This window comes from Microtus ochrogaster, chromosome 1, assembly GCF_000317375.1.
Source record: "Microtus ochrogaster isolate Prairie Vole_2 chromosome 1, MicOch1.0, whole genome shotgun sequence".
NCBI classification, from domain to species: domain Eukaryota; kingdom Metazoa; phylum Chordata; class Mammalia; order Rodentia; family Cricetidae; genus Microtus; species Microtus ochrogaster.
In genome coordinates this window covers 120,445,447-120,461,081 of record NC_022009.1, presented here as the reverse complement: position 1 = coordinate 120,461,081, position 15,635 = coordinate 120,445,447, and the positions used below count along the sequence as shown (strand labels likewise).

The window sequence follows — 15,635 nt, the reverse complement described above, 5'->3', positions numbered from 1 at the left end:
CAATATAAACCTGTCTTCTGTTGAAGAATACAATCACCTCACAGATGGGAGGACTTTCTTTCTTAGTCTCATTTGGATAGAGACTAGTGTTTCTATAGTGTTTTAGTTTTTAGAGCTAGTCTGTACTCCTGTATTTGCAAACTGCACCATTAGCCCAGCATCATTTCCGTTTTTGTGATTGATAGCCTTTGGTGTTTGTGTTTTAGTATTTAAAGAACTTCTGACAAGATTATCTGAAGAAAAAAGAAACGGTGCCCCTCACCTCCCTAAAATTGGAGACATTAAGAAAGCCAGCCGCTACTCCATACCAGACCTTGCTGTTGACGTGGAGCAGGTGATCGGTCTTGAAAAAGTCAACAAGAAAAGTAAAGCCAACACTGTGGGAGGGAGAAACAAGCTAAAGAAAATACTCGACAAGACCCGGATCAGCATCTTACCTCAGAAACCATACAAGTATGTTGAGTTGTTCTCAGAACCATGCTTGATTGCGTTCCATAGAGAGATACACAGAAGTGTTGATGGAGTGTGTGTTTGCCTAAGAGTTTAGTAAACATCTCTTCAGCGAAGGGTCTTAGAAACAATAGGAGACAGTTGAGTTTGCTTATTTCTGCTTTGCCGCTTGCCTGCCCGCTCCCAGTTTTCACGAGAGGCAGGTGAGCATGTCTTCATTTGAACTTCTTATAGGGGTTTGTTGATATCCTGCCTGCCCCATGATTTAAGTGTTTATGCTGTTAGCTTCCATGTTTCTTGGTGTCCCCTCTACACTCTCTCCTCTTTATTCGTCAATCATTGCATCTTCCAGTCAGCCCTGCGTCTGTCTCTGGCAGCTCCATGACTTCTCTCTGACTCTGCTCTTCTTCCTCCCAGCATTCAGCTTAGTTTCCCTACCTTGCTTGCTCTGCTCAGCCCTATCAACAGGCCGAGGCAGTTCTTTATTCATTAACCAATAAAAGCAACACATCGACAGAAGGACCTCCTACACCAAAACAGTTGGAGAAATCAGTGCTCAACGGAGAGTCTAGTTAAGTGCAGGCTCAGAAAGCTGGAGATCTGCCATGATGTAATCACCTTGATGTAGTGCTGACTACTGCTTCAACTTGTCTGCACATCAGCACATGTGTATGAAGTTCTGGGGTTAACATGCCTTGAGCACGTTAAACACTCCACCTCTGAGCCAGGTGCCCCCTTTATTACTGTGTTCACCAAAGTAATAACCTAGTAGGTTAGTGAAATCTTCTAGTGGTATACTTGGTCTATCCCCACCCTCATGTTGCCTGCATTACAGAAGCTGAGGTGCTAGAGACTGGTGAATTGCCCAGGGTGAGCATGAATTACTGTGTATCGGGGTGTATATGTGATGTGTATAGAGAAAGAAGCAGGTCGTAAGCATGGTAGAATTCAAACTGGGATGCCAAGTAAGTTGAGCAAGAAAGCCCAATGAACCCAAAGGAAGAAAGGATTAGTCAGCAGACTTGTTTCAGTAACAGTGAGCCAGCTGGAGAAACTAGACAAGAGGATGTGTCCAAGGAGGGGTGTTTCTCAGTTAGATTTCGCATCAAACATGCAAAATTTAAGCCCAAGAATAGCCTTGTGTCTGTGAATATTAAAGGTTGTGCTGGCGAGTCCTAATGATCACGGCCATTTCTACCATGAGTGACCTGGCCAGGCAACCTTTGTTGTACCCACAGTAATTGTGTTGTGTCATATATCCTCATATTTTTAACAAGGACATTTATGTGAACAAAAAATAAAATTCCACCAATGTAAAGACTTTTTATCATTCACAGAACATTAGTATTTCAGGGCTTTATATGCCCAACTATGCATGTCTAAATAGAGTTATTTCTGTCCTGAGCTTTCCTATTTGTGAAGGAGAATTTACACTAAAATTTCCTTATTTATGATAACTTAATTTATATCCCAATTTTATTAGATTTTTTTTGTCTCAGGGTATTCATGCAATTATAACTATAGACATTTAAATGCATATGATCTAGTTATTCTTTTGCTGTATACTTGTTTTATTGTATGCTTCCTTTTGGAAACAGTTGATCTTTCAATCAAGAAATAATTTTGTAGGCTGCCAAGTCATATTTCAATCATTACCTACAAGTGAGGTGTGGCGGTGCACACTTGTGATCCCCGCTCAAGAGGCACAAGCAGGAGGCTCTAGCCCCACAGCCCTCCCCCAGCTGTGGTGCAAGGCATTGCACAAACACACAAGTGACCACAGAGCTATCTTTCTATAAATAGAAAGGAGTCTGTAGCCATCAGTACTGCTCGTAATTTTCTGGAGAATTTAAATGCATAACTAAAACCTTTGAACAGCAAATTAGACATCACTGCATGTGCACTGCAAGTGCCCCACAACCAGAAAGTGTGTCCCTGCCTGCTACACACTTATGCTCTGTCATCAAGCGATGTGTCAGGGATTCCTCACGCTGAGATGTCATGGTGATCTTTCTGTCTACCTAAAACACTGAAGTAGGGCAGTTTGAGGTTTCTTTCCCCTCAGTTCCTTCATCTTGAAGATCAGATCTTAAAAGCATTTGTGTCCACTGTTGCTGAGCTCTTGGTGGAGTGAACTCAAGTGGGCTCTCTCCCACGGGGCTTGTCTTAGATTCATCCCCATTCATTCATTAAAGACACATCTTCTCTGCCGTGTTTTTATTCTAAGAAAAATAAATACTGGTTATGGTTATGGCTCATTAAAAAGACAGGTTTTAGAGAAACCTACTGTATGTTTAAGAGAGAGTGAATTGGGCTGAGTGTGTTTTGCCATTTTTCACATTTTTACATTAATTGCAAGTTTAAATGAAAATGACTTATTTCATGATCCGTAATGCCTGAGAGCCTTTACCTTGATTGTAATTTATGTTTTAAAATCCACTCTTCTCAGCGATATTGGGATTGGGCAGTCTCAGGATGACAGCATCGTGGGCCTGAGGCAGACCAAACACATCCCAGCTGCCCTGCCTGTCAGTGGAACGCTGTCATCAAGCAACCCTGACTTGCTGCAGTCACATCACCGGATTCTGGACTTCAGCACGACTCCAGGTACGCCCCAGAGACGTGCAGCTTTCTCGGTGACCTGCCTTTCAACTGTAGAAGTGGCACAGTATGCGTGTTTGGTTTGGCATGGATGTTATCATTCACCCAGAGTCAGAACGAAGCTCAAACTCCGAACATTGGGACCAGTCCATTGGAAAATCGTTTTGGTGTGGCTAAACCTGTTTTGTATGCGATAAAATGAATAGCATACCATACATTTATTATTAAGTTACATTAAGTAAATAATAGGCTTTTCCTTATAATAAATAATAACTTTAGCTGTACATTTTTCTTTGATGCTCACATGGCATCTTGTGTATGTGCTCCCTGTTTGAATTTGTCTGTTAGCCACGCAGCTATCTGTCGGGGAAGACGCGTTTTGCAGTTAGCATGTCACAACTCTGTCCAGGAGGGATGGGTGTGTTACTTGGATTGTGTTGCTGTCTGCTAACACTGTGTGCCTTTTCCTGCCCCAGACTTGCCAGATCAGGTGCTCAGAGTTTTCAAGGCTGACCAGCAAAGCCGGTACATCATGATCAGTAAGGACACCACGGCCAAGGAAGTGGTCATCCAGGCCATCCGAGAGTTTGCCGTCACTGCCACCCCAGACCAGTATTCTCTGTGCGAGGTCTCTGTCACACCAGAGGGAGTTATCAAACAACGGCGACTCCCAGACCAGCTCTCCAAGCTTGCCGACAGGATACAGCTGAGCGGAAGGTACTGTCTCTCACGGTACCCTTTACTCTCTGCGCCTACATCCAGGGTGAAAGACAACCCATTTGCTGTTGTTGCTTTGTTTTTACAGTGGTAAAACTTGAACCCAAGGCCTTGCCAAGCACTCTTCCACTCAAGGGAAATTAGTAAGATGAATAGCTTGGTTTTTTGTTTCTTTTTTTCTCCTCTCTAGTTTTCTATGCGATGTCATTGTTCTTGAGTCTTTCATGGTATGGGTCTAAACCATGACATTCAGACCTCCTGTTTTCTACCTGTGACGGTCACTTCCTTGCCCTTTGTCACTTTTATTTCCAGCCCCAACACTGATAAGTACTTTTTTGGGGGTCAGAGGTCAGGCATCCTCGGCATAAAGATCTGTAATTGCAACAAATCTTCACTGAGTTTCAGCTTCATGCTTCCCATTATTCAGGCTATCAGGGTAACCACAGTGGGGAACACTAACCTGTACACGTCAAGTAACGAAGTATTAAAAGACCGATTGGGAGCCCCACTGTACTTGTTCTATGTCTTCGTTTATAGTTTCACTTGGAGAAGGCGTTTGCCTGCCAAAACCAGGATGGGAGAAGCTACAGAGCAAACTATTTTCAGTGAGTTCCTTAAAAGGGTCACAGTACTGTCCATATTGACTAGCCATGAGGCTTTAGATGCCTACTTTCTATTGTGACAAGTTGGGGTGATGTCTCCCACTTCCCTGGATGAGTTTCATGAAAATCTAAATATTTGAAAATTAAAATCTTAGAGCAGGAGAGATGACTCAGCAGTCAGGGGCACCTGCTGGTCTTACAGAGGAGCTGGGTTTTGTTTCTAACACCCACGTGATGGCTTACAACCATCCAGTCCCAGGAGAGCCTATGCCTTCTGACTTTTGAGGGCCCTGGGCACATACATGGAAGAGAAACACTCACACATGTAAAGAAATCTTAAAACTAAAAAATCTGATTTTAGGTCACAGAGGAAAATAAATTGTGTTAGGTCACTTCCCTCCCAATATTGGTGGGGGGTCACATATGCCACAGCATGGGTGTGGAGATCAGAAGACAACGTTGTAAGTCCCTGGGTTTGCATGACAAGTCCCCTCTGCCCATTTAACCATTTTGCCAGCTCAGCTAGTAAGTTGCTAATCATTAAATGAAAGAATAAACATAGATTGAGCTAGTATGGACCTAGCAATTGTCAGATTCCCGCCTCTCTGGGAACTAACTTATGCCCTTGAGCTGATGTTTATATCTAGTCAGGAAAAGAGCTGTCTTTTGTCACCTTTGATAAACAAGCTAAAAGTATTTCGATGGCAGGAAAAACAAACAGAACTACAGGACCGGCAGAGAGGAAGCCCCCATGGTTTGTTCAGTTCCACTCACCTGCTGAGTAGGTGACCGTCACCAGGTGGTGACCGTCACCAGGTGGTGACAGTGACCTGGTGGCTGGAGAGGCATCTACACCCCCAGGCTGGATGAAAAGAACTCTTACATCGTTCTCTTAATTCTTCCCCACCCCTTTCGTCCCCCAGGAACTAGCAGTGTTCCGGGAAGGAGGACCACAGACTCCCTGCTCAGCCTGGCGTCTAAGGGGTTTCTGTTTCTTTCAGGTACTATCTGAAAAACAACATGGAAACAGAAACGCTCTGCTCAGATGAGGACGCCCAGGAGCTGTTACGGGAGAGCCACATCTCTCTCCTTCAGCTCAGCACCGTGGAGGTCGCCACACAGCTCTCTATGAGGAACTTTGAGCTCTTCCGCAACATTGAGCCTACTGAATACATAGATGATTTATTTAAACTCAAGTCAAAAACCAGCTGTGCCAACCTGAAGAAATTTGAGGAAGTCATTAACCAGGAAACATTTTGGGTGGCTTCCGAAATCCTGCGAGAAACGAACCAGCTGAAGAGAATGAAGATCATTAAGCATTTCATCAAGATCGCCCTACACTGTCGGGAATGCAAGAATTTTAACTCCATGTTTGCGATCATCAGGTAAGAGTATCTGTTCTCGGTACAGTTGATTCTGCTTGGAGCACCATGTAATTACAGAAATAATAGCAATCCATAATTCATAATTGATACTGTGTGTGTATTGCTGGTATGTAACATAAGGCCGCATAAGCACTAGGTTATAATTGATTCATTAAGCAGCCCTTTCTTCTGATTCTAAATCTTTTCTTTCCCTCCAGAGCTTGGGGGGTAGGAGGTGTCTGTCCCTGTAAGTAACCCAGACTGGCATGGAACCCATGATTCTGTTTCCTAAGTGCTGGGATTATAGGTGTGTGCCACTATGCCTGCCTCGATTTCTTATGCCTTACTTTAAACTCTCTTGGTGACTAGGGAGATGGCTCAGTGGGCGAAGCGTGCAAGCTTACAGACCCGAGTTCAGATCCCCAGCACCCACATAGAAGCCAAGCATAGTGTGGTTTTCACCCAAGCTCTGGGGAGGCCAAGACAGTAGATCCTGGGGACTTGCTAGCCAGTCAGTCTATGGGAAATGGTGCCCTTGGAATACAGCGAGAGAAGTTAAGATGGAGAGCAGTAGGGAAAGACATCAGATAGTGACTTCTAGTCTCCATATGTAGGCATACATACTCCCCATACAACACAGGTACACATATAATCAAAGTTTAAAAAATGTCTAAAACTTTCTCAGGATTTGGAGACAAGGTCTATATGTACCATTTATTTGTGTATTGATTTATTCAACCTTGTTTACTCTGACGTCTGACAAATCATTTGAATTTCTCTGAACACCACTCATTTTCTATGTAAAATAACAATACTCCCCCCAAAATATCAAGAGGATTAGGTAATATATTAATATCTAAGGGATTCCATTGCAGCATTATCACAGATCTTCCAGGTTAACTTTCTTCCCTTTTAAAAGTGCTTATGGTGGGGCATGCAAATGGATAGTTTCCTGGGTGCTAAAGATTATTACTAATCATTTTATCTGTCTGGAATCTTCATACTTGTGACTTAGTGTAATTTTTGTGATGGAATATTTACCCAATTTTTTTAAAATCAAATACTTGTTATGAACCAAATGCTGCTCTATATATGTGTAAGGCTGTTGCAGAAGGGATTGTTGTGTCAAACAATGAGGTTTGAATCTTACAACTAGACTCAGACATCTTTAGTAATCAAAATAAGACCCATTGCAGTCAAAGTATTTTTGCCAATGAGAAATAGATTTGTCTTCTTCTGTATTATAAAAATCCATGTTTTAGGTTTCAGCTAAGTCTTAGTGTGCTATTCAGCTGTCTGTTATTGTAACAAAATACCTGAGATAATCATTTTCTAAAGAAGAAAGGTTTACTTTGGCTAGTTGTTTTGAAGGCTTATGCCCACAGTTCCTTGGCCCTATTGTGCCTGGATTTGTAGTAAGGCAGTAGTATATCACAGAAGGAGCATTTGGTGGAACAGAGCTGTTTGTAGCTGGGACATAAAATCAAGGAAGAGATGGGAGAGGGGTGGCCTTACCCCAGTTCCATAGGAGGACCTCCCACCACTCACTCTCCCCACCCCTGTTTTGGAGCCAGGGTCTTGCTTTGCAGATCAGTCTGTCTCAAATGTGTGACCCTCCAACCTCCTCGGGGCTAGGATTACAGGCATTGCCCCCATTCCCACTTTAGCTTCCCTTCACAGGCTCCCAGTACTGAATGCACTGGGGGCGCCTGAGCCACACAAGGGCCCCTGGAGGCCAGTTCAGATCCATGCTATAGCAGAGGGTGAACAGATCAAGAGAACATAGAGAAGAGCTAGCCAGCTGGCTGTGGTGGTGAGCCTTTAAGCCCCACACCTCAGGAGGCAGAGTCAGGCACATCACTGAGTCTGGGACCAACCTGGTCAGAAGAGCCAGCCAGGGCTACAAGCAAGAACCTGTCTCTATAGAAGACAAACAAAACAGAAGAGCCAGCCGGTAAAGAAGTGCCAGCTGCCAGGCTTGGCCACGTAAATCGAACCCCTGGACCCACATGTTAGAAGGGGATACCTGACTTCTGCAAGTTATCTCCTCACCTTTGCAGATGTCTGGGGACCCCCCCACACACACACACACACAAGGCAAATGAATGAATGGCTATAGAAATGTCATGAGAGCATAAAGAGAAGCAGTATAAAGAGAAGCAGTATAAAGGGAAGCAGTATAAAGGCAAATGCTTTCAGCTGCCCCTCACCACCCTGGCAGGATGGACATGACCTTAGGGATTCTGTGGATTTCCATGCATGTAAAGTTCACACACTCAAGTGTTTCGTGCCATGTCTTCCTTTGTTTCCAGGGGGATGATTTACTCATATCTCCCTTCTCTTCTCTTCCCTCTTAGTGGCCTAAACCTGGCACCAGTGGCAAGACTACGAACGACCTGGGAAAAGCTTCCCAATAAGTATGAAAAGCTGTTCCAGGACCTCCAAGACCTGTTTGATCCTTCCAGAAACATGGCGAAGTACCGCAACGTCCTGAGCGGCCAGAACCTACAGCCTCCGGTCATCCCCCTGTTCCCTGTCATCAAGAAAGACCTCACGTTCCTCCACGAGGGTGAGCGCAGGTGGACCTGCTCTGCCCTGGTGGGAGCCCAGGGTGAGCACCGTGTGACTTCTTGTTCCTCCTCTGTTAATCTCAGGAAATGACTCGAAAGTGGACGGACTAGTCAACTTTGAGAAGCTGAGGATGATTGCCAAAGAAATCCGTCACGTCGGCCGAATGGCCTCTGTCAACATGGACCCTGCCCTTATGTTCCGGACTCGGTACGTGCATCATAGTCCATGGCATTTGTGGGGTTGGGACCGTTAGAGTGAGCGTGCCCACAGCAGGGAAATCTGAATGCTTAAATTCAGGTGTTACATTAAGATGAACTGAGGGAATCACCCTCAAGGTTCAATTTGTAATGATGTCTCTCATTTCCATCCAGGGCACACATGCTGGAAATGCAAAGAGCTTGTCCTTGGGACAGTTTTAACTGAATGTTAGGTGCAAGTATTTACTTTTTATTTTTTCACAACACTGTGCTGTGAAACTTACAGTCAGCAGTATGAACTAGAGCAGAATTGTCATAATGTCTATAAAACCTGTTTATCTGTCGGTAAAAAGCAATGGTTAATTCAGTGGGGGAACTGAGCAGAATGCAGGCAGCAGCCTCTGAAGCCAGAGAGACGTTTGTAGTGGGTGTGTGTGAGGCGATTCTGCAGTTAATGTCTGTGGGCTTCTAGAACTGCTTGTCCAGAAATCTGGTCCTTTCCCTCTGAGCTTGTGATCTCTCTGTCTCTTTCCACACCCATGCTTCAATCTCCGTGGCTCTCACTTGCAGGAAGAAGAAGTGGCGGAGTCTGGGGTAAGTGGCAGAGCATTTGCACACTCGCGTCTTGCTCGGCCTATGGCCTTGTTTTCTTACCTGCTCTGTTTTCTGACGCTTGCTATGTTTTTTTTTTTTTTTCTCCTAACCCTCTTGCTCTATCAGAATTTCAGATGCAAACTGACTTCAGATTTAATCTGTGGGGCTTTGCTGAAGTCATGTCCACAGGAGCTGTGAAATGATTGATGATTATTCTGGGAAAATGTAGACCAGACATATTTCTTGGCTGTCAGAAAGATTATATTTTAATATCATTTATATGTTTTCAAATGAAAAAGCCAAAGAAGTGGGGAAGGGAAGCACACTTGTAGAAGGAGGAATTCGTGCAACTCAGACAACGATTGCACAGATCCAGAAGTCAGTGTGGTGGTACCAGGCACCCCACACCCTAAAACCAAACTTTCCACAGCTCAACTAACTACTGTTTTCATTCTATACAAATCAGCCCCCTTTAAAAGTAATTCTTAACAATTCACATACTAAATAGTTTCCATCCATATATTTATGTTTGCATGACCGTTGTATTAACAGATTTACTCGTTTAAAAACTCACATTCAACCCACAGAGTAAGAACGTGATTGTGAACAGGGTAGTTGAGCTTCATTGAGTTCATATAAACTAACTCCCATTAGAAGAAGCAAATTGAATTTTGAAATTATCTCTAGAATCACTCAGTGTCCTTGCACAAGCTTTTATGTGCGGTTACGTTTGCTGGCTTCTGTGAGAGAACGGAGTTTGAATGCTCTGTGAGATGAAAAGTCGAGTTTACTGGTAGGATCAGAATGTATGCCAAACACATTTGTGTATACGTATTTTGTATAATTCCTTTTTAACCGAACCTTATGTCATCTCTCTTTCCACATTGTCCCGTAGCAGTTTACTCACTAGAAGGGGGCATGTGACCTTTCAAGCGTAGTCTTTACACAGGTCTGGTAGACCAGCCAGCACCGTGCTCCAGAGAGTTGCATTTTTGGTTTTCATCTTCCAGGTCTCTGAGTCAGGGCAGTGCGAACGCCACAGTGCTGGATGTTGCTCAGACAGGCGGGCATAAAAAGCGGGTACGCCGTAGTTCCTTCCTCAATGCCAAAAAGCTGTACGAAGATGCCCAGATGGCTCGGAAAGTGAAACAGTACCTGTCCAACCTGGAGCTGGAGATGGATGAGGAGAGCCTTCAGACACTGTCGCTGCAGTGTGAGCCAGCTACCAGCACATGTGAGTGCCTCCCTAAATCAGCTCAGGCTGTGTGATGGTACGAGTGGAAGGTGACTTCCAGCCAAGAGGCACACGGTAGTCCTGGGATGCACCGTCCTTGTGCTTCACTGGGTCTTTGTGTTCAGTTAAGTTAGTGCAGTAGGGGACACTGGGCTCAAACCTCCTTCCTTTGGTTTCATCTGACACAGCTAAGCACATAAGCAAGGGACATGGAGATGATTGTGGCCCCACTCCCAGAGTGATGGACAGCCTGGTTAGGAGCTGTCAGGTCAGAGGAGCATAGACTGGTGTGCTGGCTCCTGGGTCTCCCTCAGCTCAGACAGCATCCAGCACCTGCCAACTAAAGCAGTAGTCCTGCTACACAGCACACCACATCTTAGCCAGATTTGTAGGTGTCCAGCCTTGAAATAACTGGCCAGGCTGTGAACCCCGTATGGTGGTAGCACACGTCTGCGTCTGCAGTTCCAGCTTTTGGGGAGGCGAAGGTTGGAGGGTCAGGTGAGCCTGGACAACCCAGTAACACATTACTGTTAAAAATGAAAATGTGGCCAGTCTTTATACAGGGCACCTTCCATTGTGTTTGTTCCTATATGATAGGATTTAAGCATTTTTCATTTAGGACACTTTGGGAACTTTTAATGGGCAAACTTGAATTATAGCTTCTTGACAGTTGAAATATGAGGTAGATAACTTGAGGAGATCACATGATTCAATCTACCCAGGTAGGGTTGGAGAGGTGACTTAGCAGCTAAGAGCACTCACAGTTCGTGCAGCGGACCCTTGTTCAATTCCCAGAATACACGGTGGCTCATAACCATCAAAAACTCCAGTTTTGGAGGATCCCATGCCCTTTGCTGGCCTCTGCAGGTTCTAGCACACACTCAGTGCACATCTGTACCCACGACACTCTTTAAGTTCCATGTGACATGGCTAAGAGCTTGAGCAGCTTGAGTTTCCTAGTGGCTGGTCTCTGAGTGTCTGGTGTCAGTGAGCTCTGCCTGTGAGGCTTCCATAGCACGTAGTGTTCCTGTAAACCACCTCCCACCACACAGTGCTAAGCAGCATTGGCCGCTGTCTGCTCAAGGATAATGCTCCATCCTAGGAAGATTTGATACTAAGTCGATTGCAGTTAATAGCATTATCGCCGATGGGGCAAAGTTCTGGATGCCATTTTAAAACAATTCTTGATTTTCTTATTTTGATTTTTTATCATGTATTTTTTAACATTTATTTGTTTGCTTGTTTATAAAACATAGATGGTTGGCACCACAAGGCTGTGTTGTACCTATAGGGGTTAGAGGTCAGCTGGTGGGAGCTGGTTCTCTCCTCCCATATGGTTTCAGGGGTCAAGTTCTGATGGTTCGGCTTGGCAGCAGAATCCTCTCCTACAAAGCCGTCTTGCTGGCTCATGTGTTTATGTTTTTAACATCCAATTGGCACTGAACCATCCTCATTGTTTTTACTTTATTTGATGCTGACAGTACAATCCTCTTCACTATTGCTCGTTCAGAAGGCGAACCCCCTTGTTCTGCTGCTGTTCTCATTTTCAGTAGCCGGGGTTTCCCCTCCCTCTCTGACCTTGCTGAGGTGGTGTGAGTGGGCGGGGGCCCATGCCATTGCTCTACTGCAGGTTCTCTGTGGCCCTGACCTTGTCTCCACGTGATCCTGACACCTGTGCCCTGTTCTCACCCTAACAATTACCAGTGCCCAAGAATCCTGCAGACAAAAAGCCTGTCAAGTCTGAGACCTCCCCTGTGGCTCCACGTGCAGGGCCCCAGCAGAAAGTGCAGCCACAGCAACCGCTGCCGCAGCCACAGCCACAGCCACCACATAAAGCCAGCCAGGGACTGCAGGTGCCCGCTGTGTCCCTCTACCCTTCACGAAAGAAGGTGCCAGTGAAGGATCTGCCACCTTTCGGTAAGTTTCTGAACTCATGCTTCTCGGGTGATATTTGCTGACGTGTTTCTCAGGTTAGGAAATAATGTTTGTCTTGGATAACTTGGCCTAATGCATTTTATTTCTCTGTGACCATCTTCTATTAAGATAAGCAGTCATAAACAATTTCATTTTTTCTTAGCATCTATGAGTTGTACAAATAATGAGTTTCACTATGACACTTGTCATAAATACAATACACTGTGATCACAGTGACCTCTGTCACCCTCTCCTGTTCTACTTCTCCTTTGGTTAGCTTCTCCCAGCAGCCCCCATTCTGCTTTCATGTCTTCTTCTTCCCCTGTCCTCCGCTAGACTACATAGTTGTATATCTGCATATTTCACTTATCGTGATATCTAATAGCCACCCATTTTTCTACAAATGACATCATTTCATTCTCTCGTATGGCCCACAACATGTGTGTCCATAGTTTATCCGTGTGTTGATAGGTGTCTGTATTGGGTCCATCCCTCTGCTGTTGTGAAGACTGCAGTGGAAACCATGGTAGCGCAGGTGGTATAGGTGGGTTGTTTAGTTTTCAAAGACCTTCCATGCTGACCTCACAGAGGCTGCCAGGATGGTCCACCTGGGCGTGCAAGGGTTCTCCAAGCCCATCACTAGCACTTGTTTTCTTGATGGTAGTTTTCTGACTAAGATGAGATGGAGTCTTCCTGTTAGTTTGATATGCATTTCCTTAATGGCTAGGGATTTTGAAGGGTTCCACGTATTTACTGGCCCTTTGCATTTCTTCTTTGAAGAACTATCTCTTCAATGTATTTGTCTTTTTTGTGGAATTTTTGTAGTGTTCAATATTCTTTATATATTCTGAATATTAATCCCTGTAGATGACTAGTTGGCAAAAATGGTCTTCCATTCTATGGGAGCATTATTGTCAGGTCATCTGTCATGCATGACAATAACAGTTTACGGAGTGACAAAGGAGACTTTGCACACTTGCTGACTTAAGCTTTAATGGGTACAGCAGTTGCCTCATTCACATAAACAAATGTTGCCATGTGACCCATAGTCTATGGAAGTTTAGGCAAAATATCTTGACATTCAGTTATTTGTCTGAAGTGATTTTTTTTTCTTTTTCCTATTTTTGTGGTGCTAGGGATCAAACCAAGGCACATGCCAGACACGAAGGTGGATTGCTGATCACTAATATGTGACTTAGGAGGCAGAGGCCACAGCTTATTGCCGGAGTAATCAGGAAATCTGGCATCTTCTTCCCACGAGCAGTGCCCTGCTCTCTGGTTCTCTGTGTGAACGCACAGCGGAATGACTCTCCAGACAACTGTCCTGGCTTCTGAGTATGCGTAGAGCAGGCAGTCAGAATGAGAGTAGAGCAGACCTTAAAGCTGGCTCATGAGGTTAGAGTTGGAAACTCGTTCCCACTTCACGAGTTCACGCGGGCACCGTGTACCACCTGGGTTCTCCTGCTGATCAGTGAGCATTTCGTGTGCCAAGTGTGGGGGGAAATAGGAATCTCTACCTGACTTCCTTTCCCTTTCAAACTTGTCTTCATCTTATGACAAACAATTTGGATTACACATTTTTTCTATTACCTGTGTTCTGAATCTACATGTATTCCCGAACCTTCCACTGTGTGAGAGTCTCTCTCCTCTTCTGTGTTGAACTTTGCATATGGAAGACTGTCTTTCTTCTTTTTATCTAGAAATCCCCCATTAGCTATATTTAACGTGAGGTAGGCGTTCCTGAATATAAAGCTGTCTTCCATTTTCTCAAAGAGAATGTCTCTCAAAATATCTTCTAGGTTCATTTGAATTTATGAGCCTTATAATGTGGGTGAAATGTCATCTGTCATCCTAAGATATTAAGTTTAATGTATCTAAAGTCAAATTATAAAAAAAATACTAATTTAAAGCTAAAAGGGGGTTTCTTCCCCATTCTTTTTCATGAAATAATTTCATTCTAAACACTCCCGGCATCTTGTCCCTTAAAAGATAACACCTGTGGGGTGTGGGCATCCATGCCTGTAATCCCAGCATTTAGCAGGACTGTAAGTTTGCCACCTGTCTGAGCTGCTTAAGTTTAAGGCCAGCTGGGGATGGTTAGTGAAACCCTGTTTCAAAAAGTAAACAGACCGTCAGTGGAAGCCCTTAGATGCAGCAAACATGGCTGCTAAGGTGTAGCATTTTATCTGCAGTCCCTGAGAGCTAAGGGGAGTCTTTGCAGTGTGTGGGGGGGAGGGGCACCCATCCTGGAAATAGTTTCATATCAAAACTACCCATTCATAGACCAGTACAATGGCTCAGGGCATAAAGGTTCTTTCCGACAAACCTTATAACCTGAGTTCCAATCCCTGAGACCTCAAAACCAAACATTTTTTGTTTTTTGTTTTTGTTTTTGAGTCAGGGTCTCACTACATGTGCCAGGTTAGTTTCAAACTTAAAGAGAACCACCTGTGACTACCTGCTAAAAGGATGTGCCACCAGACTCAGCTTAATAAAGTGCTTTAAGAGAAAAGACCTACCCATTTATGTAGTGGATTTATTTACGCATACAGTGTATGTTAGAACCTGCTACATTTAATCAGAACTGCTTTAAGAATGTTTTTTTTTTAAAAAAAACACATAGAATTGTACTAAAACAGCATCAAGGGGGCTGTTGATGGACTCAGTTTGTAGAATGCCTGCCCAGCATGTATGGTTGCTATTGCCAGTAATCCTAGAACTCAGGAAGTGGAGGCAAGAGATCAGAAGTTCTAGGTCATCGTCGGCTACGTAGAGAGTAAGCCAGCCTGAGATATATGAGCCCCTGCTTTTTAAAAATAAACAGAACAGCCTCAAACCACTAATAGAAGGTACATTAAATTCTGTTGGCTCCTTTTTAATGGCCTGTCAAGTCTGTAGCCACTAAAACCAGCCCTTCCTTAAAGTAATTTCAGACCATCAGGACTTTGCAGAAATGTCTTTCTCCTTCAAAGACAACCTCAGAATATTGAATCGGTGAAGCATTTTAACGTGACTTTCTTCGCTGCTCTGTCATGAGTGTCTGTTGTCTCCATCTTTTGTGCCATGTCACTGCTGGCTCCGTTCTCCCTCGGAAACCTCTCCTGGGCTTCTGAAGTGCACCACAGAAACCAGGCTGCCTCCTGCCTTCTCCTCTCTTTATTTGATCAAATATTAATGACGCGGCACTCTTTAGAGCCCTTTTTATTGACTTCCCTTGGTTGGTTCCTGTTAACTCTTGACCCTTTACTTTGCCCCACCCCCACCAATTCCTTCTTCCTCAGAGATGACATTTCCAAAATACCAAAATGTCTTGTTCTTAATCCAGACTTGAGGGCCATCTGGAATTGGAATGGGAGTGCTGCCTTCATTCTTAATTCAAATGTTGTCCAGT

General features: G+C 44.3%; 1 protein-coding gene across 4 annotated transcripts in view; it reads left to right on the top strand.

The window, feature by feature from the left end:
* Rapgef2 (Rap guanine nucleotide exchange factor 2) overlaps nt 1–15,635 on the top strand; it is a 206,446-nt gene that overhangs the window by 180,110 nt on the left and 10,701 nt on the right. For all 4 annotated transcript variants that reach the window (XM_005344118.2, XM_013348674.2, XM_005344119.3 and 1 more), the window contains 9 exons: nt 207–453; nt 2,900–3,057; nt 3,528–3,768; nt 5,372–5,755; nt 8,092–8,303; nt 8,389–8,512; nt 9,073–9,096; nt 10,107–10,330; nt 12,035–12,247. In XM_005344118.2, coding sequence (XP_005344175.1) covers nt 207–453; nt 2,900–3,057; nt 3,528–3,768; nt 5,372–5,755; nt 8,092–8,303; nt 8,389–8,512; nt 9,073–9,096; nt 10,107–10,330; nt 12,035–12,247 — 1,827 coding nt within the window. The remainder of the gene's footprint in view (nt 1–206; nt 454–2,899; nt 3,058–3,527; nt 3,769–5,371; nt 5,756–8,091; nt 8,304–8,388; nt 8,513–9,072; nt 9,097–10,106; nt 10,331–12,034; nt 12,248–15,635) is intronic.